Genomic DNA, 14,838 nt, shown 5'->3' on the forward strand with positions numbered 1-14,838 from the left:
AGGAGAAAGCCCAGAGGGCTAGGGGCGCACGGCACGTTCACGTGGACAGCTGGGGCAGGAGTGTGGGGGGGAGGGCGGGAGGGGCACGATGCCAGAGGGCGGGCAGGATGGACTGCGGCTCTACACTACGGAACCGGGTTCACCCGGCGGGCAGGGTTCTCCACAGGGTCTGAGAGCCACCCAGAGGGCTTCGGAAACCCTGGTGCCAAGCCCCGTCCACAGGCTGGCCGGGCACGGGTCTGCTGAAATCCCCGCTGGCTGTGCCCTGCAGCCGTAGTTGAGAAGCAGAGTGAGGGGGAACCGGAGCCTGTGAGGTGGCTTTACACGGGGGTGGGTGGCAACTGCAGATCTGTGCTTTATAAAGATCGCTCTGGCTCCGGTGAGGGGAACAGACATAATGGGGAGAGAGGGAAAGAAGGGGCTTGAAAGGAGGGGGCGGCAGAGGACTGCAGGGAGTGACTGCTTTGGACTCGGTCTGGGCAGTAGAAGGACAGACCTGGTGACTCTGGACCGGGAGGCTGATGGCAGAGGAGGGGAAGGAGTCTCCGGTGATGCCAGGGGCTGCTGGCCAGTGAGAGAGCACAGAAGGAGTCAGCCGGTCGGGGTGACAACCCGGGAAAAAGACTCCAGGAGGACGTGGGGCTCAGAGAGGAGTCTGGGCCGTGATGAGACTCCAGCGTCCTCCTCACACCGACAGCTCGTTCGTTCGGTCAACAAGCACTTGTCCGGGGTGGATGGGGGACCGTCTGAGGTGAGAGGGCTGTGGGTGGGACCTGGCAGAACACCACCGGACAACCAGGGCCCTGGCTGGTCCAGCAGCAAAGGAGGCCGAGAAGGTTGGGGCAAGGGGACAGGAAGGGCGGTGCCTGGGGCTAAGGGGGCAGGAAGTCTCGGGGAGCAGGAGGAGGCCAGCCAGGTCAGACGTCGCATGGGAAGCAAGTGGGGTGAGCAGGGGCCGGGGCTGGGAGGGGCGGGTGGACCCCCCAGCAGGCGCCAGGGATGCTTGTGGAGTGAAGTGAAGGATGCAGTGCTGAGAAAGGATTCACCTGCTTCACAGACAGGCTTTGTGCTTGTCTCTGGGCTGGGGGAGAAGCCAGTGGAAAGCCAGAGACTGGAGAGAAAAAGTGTTGATAGACGGAGCCAGGCCAGGAAGAGGGGTGGGCGTGGGCGCTAACCTAGGAGCCCCGCCCTCCGGACTTCTGTTTTCTCGGTGCAGGGGGAGGTGAGGTCATCAGCGGAGGGGGAGGCTGGAGAAGGAACAGGAACCCTGGGAGACTGCAGCTTCCAAGGGGCAAGAGAGGGGAACCTCTTGGGGGTCTCTGTTTACTTGTCCATGAAACGGAAGATGTCACCCACACTTTGGGCATTCATGTTCTACCTGAGTACATTTTATTTTCTTTATATCAACTCCTCTTTTTCTGAAGTGTATTAAATTTTTTTAAAGGCTTTTCTGACCACCATACATGTAAAAACATTATCACTTGCTGTAAAGAGGTCACACTAAGACTGCACTTCATGCAAACAATATGATTAAATCCTAATGCGATGTCTCTATCTGCCAAGCACTCTGAGCATGAGACTTGCTGTCGCTTTGCTAAAATATAGGTTAATAAGTAGAAGGAAATATGAACTACGTTAGATATCACTTGAAGTGAAAGAATTGTAAATTTGCAAACACGTTAAAAGATAGAGCAGGGAGGTTGAGAAACTGGTCCTCTTGTGTGTGCCTTGTGGGCGTGTAAATGATAAAGCGCCTTTGGAAATCAGCTTGATGTAACACGAACCGCCAGCCCCCCCCCGCCCCGCCCCCGATGGAGCTACCCTTTATCTCTGTAGTTCTCCTACGAATACACACCGTGAACTCATGTGGAGGTTCAAGGTGTGTTTGGACTGCCAGGGGCGTGGATTGGGGTGGGGTGGGAAGGAAGCGAGGCTGAGCCCCAGCTTCCGGCTTGAGCATCTGGGTACTCAGGACTGTCACCTGAGCTGGGGGAGTTTCAGGGGTGAAAATCAGAAGTTCCATTTTGGACGTGTTAACCTGGAGAGGAGATTGGTGACACCCCACCACCCAGAGTGACAGGTCACTCTATTCACCTCCTTCTCCACCTCCCCTCCACCCCACCTCCCAGGTACTCTCTACCTGTCACCCGGCTCCATTTTTCATGGCTCTTGTCATCTGTTTACGTTTATTACCTGTGCCACCCACCGAGGATGTAAAGCACAGGGACTTTGTCTCTTCACTCCCGAAGTCCCGGTACCCAGGAGTGGAACCGTACCCGGCTCATGGACAGGGCATCTTAAGTGTCAAGCGACGGAATGAATGAATGAGTGAATGAGTGAGCTTAAGTGGATTGGTTGTGCAGGCAATTGGGTATTTGAGATGGAAGCCCCCCTATTCTCTTCTCCATTACGTAGCCAGTCTTTGTCTAAACTACAAAGGCGACCACGTTAAAACCCTGCGTGAAGCATTTGGGTGTCCTCTTGCCATTAGGGAAAATACCAGATGCTTTAACGGAGCGTGGCTTCCCAGCCCGTCAGGATTCTCAAACCTCTCCAGAGGGGCTTCCCTGGTGGCGCAGTGGTTGAGAATCCGCCTGCCAATGCAGGGGACACGGGTTCGAGACCTGGTCCGGGAAGATCCCACATGCCGTGCAGCAACTAAACCCATGCGCCACAACTACTGAGCCTGCGCTCTGGAGCCCGCGAGCCACAACTACTGAGCCCGAGTGCCACAACTACGGAAGCCCACGTGCCTAGAGCCCGTGCTCCGCAACAAGAGAAGCCACCGCAACGAGAAGCCCATGCACTGCAACGAAGAGTAGCCCCCGCTCACCACAACTAGAGAAAGCCCGCGTGCAGCAACGAAGGCCCAACGCAGCCAAAAGTAAATAAATAAAATAAATTAATTAATTATAAAAAAGAAAAAAACCTCTCCAGAACTCGGGCTCTGCAGCCAGACTGCCTGGGTTCAAATCCTGGCTCGGCCCAGAGCTAGCTGTGAACTTGGGCACGTTCTGAGCCTCTTTCCTCCTGCAAATGTTACTTCGAGAGTTGTGGTCAGGATCAAATGAGGTAATAGGCATGAATCCTCTCACCCAGTATCAAGCCCATGGGAAGCTCTCGAATGCTGCGGCTGTTCCTGCAGGTCCCAGCTCAGCTGGGCTGACTGGCTTCCTATTTCTTGAGAACACCAAGCTCTCTGCTGCCTCTGGGCTTTATGGTGATCTGTTCCCTTGGTTCAGAATGAGCAGTTTGCCAGCCTCTTGCAGCTCCGTGAGGTGGGCATTGCTTTGGTTTTCTCACAGTTGTAGCTGTAATACTTACCACAGTGATCATCACAGAGTGTTACGGAAGCAATTATAACAATTGCTGGTACTTACCGAGCAAAGCGCAGTTTGGAGCTCATGCTCTGACCCCTGGCTACATGCGTGTCATCATGATATTGTGATACTGTTATTCCAGCTGTGGTTTATTGAGCGCAGATGCATGTAGCAGGCCAGCCCAGTGCTAACAGCTTTACGTGGATCCTCTTATGGAATTTTTACAGTAATCCTCTGAGGTGGGGGCTTTCAGTATGTGCATTTCATAGACAAGGAAACAGAAGCGTAGAAAGGGTCACGTGCCCAGGTCAGAGCTTCTCAACCCTTCGATGCTCTTAAAAGTTATCGAGGACCTCAAAGGGTTTCTGTTGTATGTACTGTGTCTACTAGTACTTACTGTACGAGAAGCTAAAACTGAGACCTTTAACCTGTCGTTGCAGAGAAGGAGAGTGCACTTGCTACTTGTGTTTCCCTGTAGGCTCAGGAAAAGCGTTGGGATTTCAAAATAAGGATTTATTGGATAATAAGGAGGTTACAGAAATTATAGCAGGGATAACCTACGGGAGCTCGTAAGGAGCTAGTGAAGTGCTGTAAAGAAACTGAGCTGAGCTGATCTCTGAAAGCTCACTCCAGCTCCTCATGGAGACCCTACACGTTTCTGCAGCTTTAGACCGCGTCAGTGAGCGCAGCCCACACGAGCACACACTCCAGCAGCGGTCGGAGCAAGGAATGATCACGTGCCACGCAGCCTCTGGAAAGTCCGCTGTACACGCACGAGAGACTCAGGGTGGAAGAGACACATGACATCGTGTATTCATGTGAAAAGAGTCGTGGCCTCACTGCGCCGGGGAAGTGTCCGCGGACCGGACCTCGTGAAGCCCGCCTCCAGTCATGGAGCCGATATCCAGACCCCGGGAGGCAGAATCCAGGGCTCACACCCACACCTCCTGGGCTCTGAGCCTTGTGCATTTTAACGAATCTGTGGAATTTTTTCTTGGGTCTCAGGCTTTACCAAGTTTGCAACAATGAGCATGTACAACCTTTATGATTAGAAAAATATTAACAAACAAAATGTTGGAAGAGAAAAAGATCCTGCCATATTAGTGGTTTCCTATGTTTTTCTCAAATATTTGCATATCCCAAAATTCCAATAAAGTACTTCCATAATTCCATACCAAATTTCTCATGAAATTTTTTCTTTGTTTTACATTTATTATATCTTTATTGCAGTATTCTTACAAACAATAAACTACACATATTTAAATAATACAATTTGAGGAAATCCATCATGTGTATATATCTCCGTGAACCCATCGCAAGCTGTCAATGAAGATAGCAAACTTTCTCATTCCCCCTGAAGCTTTCTTGTGCCCTTTTGCAATTCATCTCTTCCACCCACCTAGCACCATGTCACTACAGATGACTTTGCATCTTCTAGGATTTTCTATAAATGGAAGGCTACAAGATGTTCTCTTTTTTTGTTAGGCTTTATTCACCAAGCATAATGATTTTGTGGTTCACTCACGTTGTTGTATGGTTCTTGGTCATTGCCGAGTAGAATTCTGTTTCATGGCCTTACCCCACTTTGTGGATCCATTCACCTATTGATGGACATTTGGTTTGTTTCCAGTTTTTGCTATTACAAATAAAGCCACATGTATTACACGTCTTTGTGTAGACATACATTTTTATTCTTTTGGCTAAGCGCCTAGGGCTGGAACAGCTGGTTCCTCTGGTGAGTGGATATTCAGTTGCCAAAGTGTCTTCCAAAGTGGCTGCACCATTTTGCATCCCACCAGCAGTGGAGGAGGGTCATAGTGACCCACATCCTTGCTGGCACTTGGTAGGGTCAGTCTTCTTTTAGCCATTCTAATGGGTGTGTTCTGATTATTTTCTGAAATTCAGACTCTGCAATAAGTTTCAGGATATTGCTTCAGGAAGAATCCTTTACAAGAAACTTTTGGCATGCCTAGGAATTAATGGCCCACCCACTGTCTCTCCAGTTCCTGTTCCAAAGGATCAGCTGTTAAATGAACATCTTCAAAAAGAGGAACAGCAGCTGCCAGATCTTTCTGAGAGGTAAAATAAAGCAAAATGAAAGCGTTTATTAAAACCACTGTGCCTATTGCAGTGTAGGTAGTTAATAAATATTTGTTGACTGAGTACTTAAATATTTTATGACTTAAATAAGAAAGATGGCAAACTATAAAAACAGTGATTAAAGTCAGGGATTTTAGAGCAAGCAGCAGAGATCTTAGGAATTACTGCATTGACCTGTTAATTCTAGAATTGAAAGCACTGAGACCTGAGAGATTTGGGGACTTACCTCAGGTTATTCACAAGCATGATGCTCACCCTGGGGGAAGGACCCAGGACTTTCAACTCCCAGAGAAACCGCCTGCCACTCAACTGTTACGTACCTGCGTTCACACTTATTCTTCTCCAGAAACTTAGATTCCTTACCGCTGTTTAATATTTATTGCAAAATATACTCATTAAACTGGTTAACATTTTCTAACATGAATGACAGAATTATTTAAATGATTGTCAAATTGAATTGTAACAATAAAACATACTTAGTCAATCTATTAAAAGTCAGACTGATGAATATTCGAGCTCTTCTTCATTTTGAAAAATGTAGGTTTCATCTAATGAAAAGATATTATTTTCACTTGCTTGTTCATAGCTTATAAAAAATCCATAAGGAGAGGTAAAATGTAGAACTGTTCAGCTGACTTCACGTTGTCATATCCCCTTTAAAAAATTCTTAAGTGTAGAGCAATGGGAATATTTTAATGCTATGCTAATGAAATTTGAATATCTGGGCACTTCAGTAGTGGCTGCTTTATGAATGGGCAGAAAGGTGGTATTTTAAGAGAAAGGTTAAATATTCTGTGATGAGATATGTCTGCTTCCTAAAAACCAGTGAAAGAAGTAATAGCAATTAAGCATTTCATAAAATGTGGGCATTTCTGGAGAGCTCCTAAAGCCGACAGAAGCAGCAGGAAAGAAAGTAGAAGTCTGTTCTCCAGGACTATCTCATGGTTGTCAAAACGGCGTCCAGGAGACTTCTGGGGAGCTGAAGGATAATTATCCTTCAATGACACATACATTCTCACACTCAGACCCAGAGCACATCACGTAAGATCTATCTTTTATAAATTAAGTTGATTTTGTGAATCAGCTTGGTTTAACTGTGGACGTCCCTTCCTTCCCACGGCTGTTTGATGACCTCTTTGATCTAGTTACCACAAAACGGCCTGTTTAATTTAAGGCCTGTAATAGGCTCTGACTTTTCATTTTCCCAGTTCACAAAAAATATCCTTTTTCGGCCATGTCTTCCCGGTCACACACCACAGTCAGCCAGCTCAAAGCACAGCTGGAAATCTTAGCACAAGGATGACAGCAGCCCCTTCTCTGAAGCTCCCCACCCTGGCCTGCTGCCACGTGCTGGCATCTCAGGCAGAGCTTTACCTGACGCGGTGCTGCTGGCCTGTCTCTGAACCTGCAAGCCATGGGTGTGTAAGAAGTCCCCAGGTCACTCCATCGACCTCAGCATCTCTTTCCTCCTTTGTGAAAAGGCGATGGTAAACCCCCTTGTTGTCCTGGGTTGAACCGTGCATGGGTGAGGTCTATAGGAGGTGCTCTGCTGCACCTGTGTGCCTGCTTGTGATTTTAGAGCCAAGCCCACTGAGAGTAAAAACGCCGTGACCAAGAATATGACCAAGGATGCGGTTATTGAAAAACTCAAAAACTGTATACGGCAGCAGGACCCAGCATTCAGAAAACGATTTCTGGACTTCAGCAAGGAGCCTAATGGCAAGATTAATGTGCGTGACTTCAAGAAGGTAGGAGAATGGGTTTCTTTGTGTTTCTTTGTTTCCTCCTTTCCTGAAGAAGTTCAGATGTTTTCGTATACTAACACGCTTTAAAGGATAGACATTAAGTTTTTTCATTAAGGGTTTATTCCAGGGCAAAGCAGATTCATTTCTAGGCATCTTTCAACAATTGAAAAGGATTCTTCTGGCCAAAAATGTCTTTGGCAACTTTCTCAGAGCATGCTTTTGATATGGATGTGGCCGGCTTTTGATAGTTAAACTTTCCAAACACAGCGTTCATTGTCGCATTCTTTGGCCATCCACTGAGTACCTGTCTCCCTGTGTGTGGTGGGGCGACGTGCGGGCGGGAGCGAAGCTGCTCGGGCCCCCATCCCTGCCAGCAAGGGGTCCCCGCCATGCTGTGATCACAGAGCTGTGGTTTGTTCCTCCAGAAAGTGGGGGAAAAACCTGGCAGGGAAAATGCGAAGCTCAGAGTGCTGATTTGCATGTGCTTGTGGGAACTGGCGAGGTTCTGCCAGAAAGACTCCGTTTGAAGGGTTCTGCATAGACTTCTCAGGAATTAATTTAAATGATTGCTTAAAATTCCTATTATGATCCCTCTAGCTAATCATCTTCAGCTATTTTTAAGGGAAGCATTGCAGCTAATAGGTAGCAGTGTCCGTGTGGGCAAATTTAGAAGGCAGTGAAATATATTTCCAAGAAGAGAACAATTATGTTAGTAGCTACAATTTATCTAGCGCCGGCCCCCATGCCAGGCGCTGTATTAGGCTCTTTCCGTATCTCATTTCCAAGCCTCCTGACGGCGGCCGCGTGGAGGATGGATGGATGAGGGAGCCGGCTGGAGGCACAGGGATGGGATTAGATGGCTGTCGAAACAGTCCAGACCTCCCCTTCCCCACACAAAATACACGAAATCGGGGATCTGATGTTTGCAAGCATATGGGACGTGGTGAGGAGAGATGTGGGTAACGGGTAAGGAAGAGGAAAGGTTCAAGGATGGTTCCGAGATTTCGGTTTGGGGGACCAGGGCTGATAATTAGTCACTGCTAACTCCGATGGGGGCAACTTCAGAGGGGTTAGGGTGCTAAATGGGCGGGAATCATGGAACTCTCCCAGGGCGCCTGGTCCTAGACTCTAGCCCCGAGCCACCTGGCAGCGGTCCTGGCCCCGACGCACAGCAGTCTCGAATGACCACGGCGCTCAGCGCTCTTGATTCACAGAGTCAGTTCACAGGTTCACAGGAAATCAGGCATCAACCCGTCTGCCTCTGACTTTCCAGAGGGGGAAAGCGGCTGCCTTCGAGAAGGGCCGCAGATGGCGGCAAAGCTGGGACTGACACCCGCGACTCCGAGGCCAGCTTCTCACCTGCTCACCCGAGGGCACCTTTGGGTCCGTCAGCTGAGCCGAGCGGTGTCCACCTTAGGCTTCGTCGGCCGTCGATGAGCCGGGGGCCCCCCGTGCACGTGGCTCGTCGCTGCCCCAGACCGCTCTCCCAGAAGTTCGGCCAGCAGCCGCTCCGTTCTCAGCCTGGGGCAGCCGCTTTGCCAGTGGTTCACGCCTGGAGTCCTGGAGCCCTCCCTGACTGTCCTCTTTGTCTCACACCCACATCCAGGGCGTCACCCGCGCCCGTCGGCTCCCTTGAACTCGCCCCAGGATGCAGCAGCTGCTCGCCAGCCCCCGCGCCCACCCACCCACCCTCTCCCGGGCTGTTGCAGCGGCCTCCTCGCTCTCTCCTGCTCCTGCCCTGCCTGCTACAGCTGAGTTGCCACCCAGCCGCCCGGGTGACCCTCCAACAAGTCAGTGAGAGCGGGCCACGCCTGCTCGGGACCCTCCCATGGCTCCCCCCATCGCTCGTATAAAAGCCAGAGTCCTAGAAAGCCCAGCGCGACCCAGCCACCCATCACCTCTCTGACCCCAACTCTCACCGCCCCCCTTGTACGTACGCTCCAGCCACACCAGCTTCCTGCTCTCCCTCAGACACAGACCTGCTCCCGCCTTCCATCGGGCTGTCCCCTCCCCCTGGCCCAGCTCCTCAGCGGCTGGCCTGGGCGTCCCCTCACTGCCTGACAGCCTTGGTCCGAGCCTGACGTCCCCGTGGTGAACACAGCCTGACCTCCACCCCCGTGATCTCCTTTACCCTATTTCTCTTTTCACGGTGCTGTCACCAACTGCCACCCACATTGTATTTACAGTTCTTTAGTTCATTTCTTTATTTTGCTTGTTTGCTCGTCCTCCTCCATTAAGACGTACGCTCCAAAGGTAGACATCGTTATCTCTTTTGGACAGTGACGCATCCCAAGTGTCTGGCACATGGTAGGGCCCAGCAAGCGTTTGCTGAATGAACGGATGAACTTGATGAACTTGAGTAACTAGAATCCCCAGCAGAGCCCTGAATGGACTCAGGGGGCAACCTGAGGAGCGAGGGAAGCAGGTGTTTCAGAAGCCCGTTGGAATCCCTAAACGTGAAGCCGGTTCCCGTGCCTGTCTGTGGCAAACCCACCCTAGCTCCCTTCTCTGCCCCGAGTGTCTCTGCATTCCAGCCGACCTGAGGGACAACCACAGGAGTGGTCGTTCTGCCCTTGCTTCATGGCGGTGCCTCCCTGTTTCCTGGCTTTCCCGAGATGTGCCAGTGGTGGGGAAAGGAAACAGAAACCACTAGAGGACCGATATGCAGGGAAAAAGGTTTGTTGTCATTTCAAGAGACTAACAATCAGTTCCCTGTGAACACAGTTAGGCAAATAGTCTACTGGTTTCCCTTCTAGTGACTTGTTGGGTTTAACCTTTGGAAAGATCCTGTCGCGACGAACCGTTTAACTTGAAGGTCAATAACCTTGGGATTTTTTTTTTTTTTTTTTTTTTGTGCCTTTGTAGCATCTCTTGTCATCATGAGTGGAAACAAGCCCTTTGATGTACTCTTGCAGGGAGTATACATGACTAAATATCCCTTTTGAGGCAATTTGTCTCCTCTTCTGCTTCTTCAGGATCTGGGCTTTAGGGGTTCTGTGGGGCTGATGTTTGTGTAATGACCTTGATATTTCCTGTGTCCTTGGGCCTCTGGTCAGTCTCCTTCAGGCATTGATAATTTGATTTCCTCTGCCCGGGGAGAAATTCCAACGGCAGGTGCTGGTGACACATCCTCTTCTTTAGCAGGTGGCAGCCCGGCAACTCCTGCAGAAAGTCCAGCAGAGCCCCACTCACACCGGGCCACCCACAGAGCCATGGGCCCTACTCCCTCCCACCAGCCCAGCCCCGAGACTGCTGACGGGGCAGAGTAGGGCGTCAGGCACAGCTGCCCCGTGGGATGATTTTAAACAGTCTACTAGGGACCCAGATTTCAACTCTATAAGCTGATAACCTCAAAGCATGGTATAAATGTAAATTTTCATTGTTAAATAAATTATTTGTAGATCAGAGTGATTCTACTACTGGTGAAGTCAGAGCTGGAAAAATCATGGACTTCTACTGTAGAAAGAAACAAGAATTTAGATTAGACATAACGCAGGGCATCCAGATGTTAAAGGTTTCCTACTTCAGTGGCAAGGAAACCTTTGAAACCAACTCCTTTAGAGAGCTTTAAGTATAAATGATGATAATAGTTCTGTAATGGTAATAACAGCAATAATAATAACCACGACGATAACGCTAACCGCCGCTGGAAGAGTGACGCTGGTGGTGGTCCTCACTACACCTAGCGTTCGTTGACCCACCAATGTGCAGGCACTGGGGAAGTTGCTTTACATACTTTATTTATAATCCTCGTAGGAGCCCCGTGAGGTGTAGATCACATTATGCTCATTTCACAGGTGAGGAGACCAAAGCTTAGGAGTTAAGACCGTGGCTCAGCGTTGTTCAGCTGGTAAGCCATTCAGGCACTTGGATTTGAATCCACGCTGGTCTGTATCAGCCTCAGACCCTTGCTGGGTGTGACACCGGCTTGGTGGGTGTAATACAGGCTAGCTGGGTATAATTGATGGCAGCTTTGAGGTTGGATCTAGCCTCAGTTTGGTGGGAAGGACTTTGCTTTCAATAACAATGCCCCTTCACTTCTTCCTACCATTTTGGTTGTGGAGAGGCAATGTTCTTGCCCTTCTGTTCTCCCAAATCTCTATCTCACCAATTAGTACAGCAGTGGCTGCAGAGTTTCATGCCCGGGGAATTGGGAGTGAAGCTCTAAGTCCCATATACCCGCTCGCCCAATTCTGTGTCCATGCACTTGTTCATCGTTTGAACATAGGCACCACTTAGCCGTTGGCCTGAATAGCTTGCACTCTAAATTAGAAGTGCTAATTATTTATTCTCACCAGCCATCGCCTTCCCTGTGGCGGGGGCAGGAGGTGATTGGCTGCACAGGCTCTATGAGGGAGAGCCGTAAGAATAGAATCCAGAGCCCGGCACGAGCTTCCAGGTCAGTGAGTGCACAAGTCCCTGCATTGTCGTTGCTGAGACCCTGTTACTGGTTTTCACCCCCATGGTCAGGAAGTTTTTGTCTGCTATACAAATGCTATTTGTTAACTAATAATTGATATTTCCCCTTTTTCTCTCTTGAGTGTAAGAGATCTCAGAATTTCTGGTTAGTGTGGGATAACCAGGGACACCACACTGTGTTCACAGCCCTGACAGAGGAGTGGGGTTTTCATGAACTCAGTTGGGGTTTTCATGAACTCGATGTGTTTTTCATGGTGCAATTCAAGCACCATGCAATTCAAGTGTGCAATTTCCACTGGTGGAGGGGAAAGGAATTTCTGGAATTGTACTAGACCTGGCCTGCGTATTTTGCATCATACATTAAACCAGCGTTCACAACAACCCTGTAACACATACTCTTTCTCCCAGGAAATCCCCCTCTCCCAGTTCACTGCTCTGACCACTGCACTGCAAAACTGTGACTATCACGCATTTTTAAATGTGTCAATTTATTTAAATAATGAGTCAAGAACTGGTAACGTGGCAAGAAAACTGTTTTTGAGTTTTAAGGTAATCTAGAATCTTTATATTCCTTCTCTAGATACATTCTCTTCCCCTTTCCCTGTCCTTCATTTGCTGAATTAGCAGCAAACCCCCAAAACAGTGGCTTAAATTTAAAAAGTAGCTGTTTTTTTCCCTATAACAAGGAGTCCAGAGGTTGTTGGTATTGGGCCAGTGCAGCAGCTCTACAGTGTCTTCAGAGACCCAGGTTGCTTCTAGCTTTTTAGTCTTCCAGTCTTATCCCCATGTATGCAAGATAGCTGCTGGAACACCAGCCATCACACACATGTTTCAGGCATAAAGAAAGGGAAAAGGGAAGGGCAAAAGTCTTGAGCCAGAGAAGTCTTTCTTTTTTAATGGGCTTTCTTGGAAGCTCCTCCCACTTACATTTTATTGTAATGTATTGTAAGCTTCCACCTGTATTTTATTGACCAGGCCTGTGTTATATGGCCATACTGGTCTATAGGGAAGAATGGGAAATACTATAAATACAAATATATATATATAATTTTTTGGCTGGGCACATTACAGAAAAAGCAAGGTTCTGTCCCTGTGGGAGAAGGAGAGAATATGCATTAGGCAGGCAAGTACTACAGTCTCTGCTATCCTTCCCTTCAGTAAACATTTTGAGGGTGCCTGTTGCATACTTGGAATAGGACTAAGCCACATGGGGAACATGGATAAAGCAGAAGTTTCATTGCTTGGGACTAGTGACCCATGGGAAACATAAAATGACTAAACACCCAAGGACACATAAGTCAAGATTAGCCTAATTGAGTAATTAGACTAATTGAACTATTCCATTCATCAGGAATTTGAGGGCAGCTTTACAATTCCAGTTCCCTGTAATTGGCTGTTCCTAATGGGAAACTGTTATTCTTCATACTCAGTAAATACACTGAACATTGTTTAGCTCACTGTTATTCTTAGTCCCATTTCTGGCATCCCAGCGGAGGCCTCTGGAGACAGACACGGGCTGCAGAGCTCATCAGCTAACACAAACAGAGCCCCCGAGATGTGGATGAGGGAAGCAGGAGTCTGTAATGGCCCAGCCCAGCATCCCAGGTCCTTAGCAGCCTCGGCCCCTTGCTTCTGCACCTGCTTGAAGGCAAGGGCATCTCACCTTGCCTCGTAGGAGGCGAGCTTTCCTTCCTCCTTCCAGCAGACCACCTTATGCCCTTTGGGTGCTGGTCAAACTCACACATCTGGGGAACTGGCACCTTCCCCACCCTCTACCATCAGTTCCTAATCCCACGCAGTCTTACGCACCTAGGGACAGGGACCCCGATGTACACCAAGCCCCACAAACACCCTCGAGCATCTCATAGCTGTTCCTTACAGCTTCCTAATCTTGCAGATGTTTTAAGGGGGTGACCAGTTGTGTGTTCGAGCTCCCTCACGTCTTCATTTTTGTTCGTCCAAGCTCCACACAACCATCAAAAGTCTATATTTATCTCTGCATCTTCCGGCAACAACTCTCTGACAGAGGCTAAAACTGGACTCTCTCGGCATCTGGCTGCACCCAAATTGGCCAGTTCCTCCAGGGCAGGGGCAGTTGCAGACCCTCAGTGTCAGTTGACCACACCTCTAGGGCTTCATTTTTGCCTTTGTGTTCTCATGGCCTTCCTCCCAGGCGTGCCTTTGTCTCCTAAGTACCACGGTGTGGGGACTTGCATCTTGCTTTTAAAAGTTTCAGTTTAGAATTCCCTGGTGGTCCAGTGGATAGGACTCCGTGCTTTTGCTGCCAAGGGCCCGGGTTTGATCCCTGGTCAGGGAACTAAGATACCACAAGCAGCGTGGCCACAAAACAATAAAAACAACAACAACAACAACAATAAAAGTTTTCAGTTTAGGTCCTTAGACTCCAGCCCTGAGCAGTTCCAGAGGTCAGCACACGTCTGGAAGGGGAAACCAGTCATGCTTTAAGCCTGTCCCCTCACATCTCCAAGTTTGCCAGTCCAGCACCACATAACTAGCTCTGCTGGAGTGGCCCTCTGCTGGGCCCAAGCCTATTTCTCAGTCCAAAGTCCACTCCCAGAATCATCAGCTGTTCCCAGGGAAAATGCAGTTGCATAGCCTCGGTTTGCCTCTGAAGGGTCGGTCCTTCCCACCTTGGAATTTTGGTCCCTTTAAACCTCATGTCTCTCGTGGCTTTCTGATGCCTTTTTATTATTTTTAATTGATTGAGCTTTTCTAGTTGTTTTCATTGGGAATATTTGCTTGCTGTGAATTACTACATCCTATCCAAAAGCAGAAGTTGAGGTCTGTCATTTTTGTCTTTTCAAAGTAACAACTTTACTTGTTATTTTTCTCTTGTGTATTTGTTTTATATTTCTTTATTTCTGCTGTTACCTCCATTGTTTTCCTCCTTCTACCTGATTGGGATTTAATTTGATTTTCTCTTTCTATTTCTTGAGATGGAATGTTAGATCATTGCTTTTCAGCCTTTTTTTCTCTGATGTATGAATTGATGGCTATCCATTGCCCTTTAGGTGCAGGCTTAGCCACATCGTACAAGTTTCAGTTTATCATATTTTCGTTGTCATTCAGTTTAAAATATTTTATAATTTCCCTTGTGATTTCTTCTTTTTTCCAATGGCTTATTGTTTAATTTCCAAACAGTTGGGATTTTCTAGTTTACCTTTTATTATTGATTTTGAAGTTGATTCCATTGTGAAGTCTAAATGACTTCAGCTTATCCTTCGAAATATTTT

General features: G+C 48.5%; 1 protein-coding gene across 1 annotated transcript in view; it reads left to right on the top strand.

Annotated features, from left to right (window-relative positions):
• EFCAB6 (EF-hand calcium binding domain 6) overlaps positions 1–14,838 on the top strand; it is a 252,788-nt gene that overhangs the window by 119,284 nt on the left and 118,666 nt on the right. The window contains exons 16-17 of the mRNA XM_082420556.1: positions 5,226–5,399; positions 7,000–7,168. Coding sequence (XP_082276682.1) covers positions 5,226–5,399; positions 7,000–7,168 — 343 coding nt within the window. The remainder of the gene's footprint in view (positions 1–5,225; positions 5,400–6,999; positions 7,169–14,838) is intronic.

This window comes from Balaenoptera physalus (genome assembly GCF_965194825.1).
Source record: "Balaenoptera physalus genome assembly, chromosome: 13".
In the NCBI taxonomy this organism is placed as follows: Eukaryota; Metazoa; Chordata; class Mammalia; order Artiodactyla; family Balaenopteridae; genus Balaenoptera; species Balaenoptera physalus.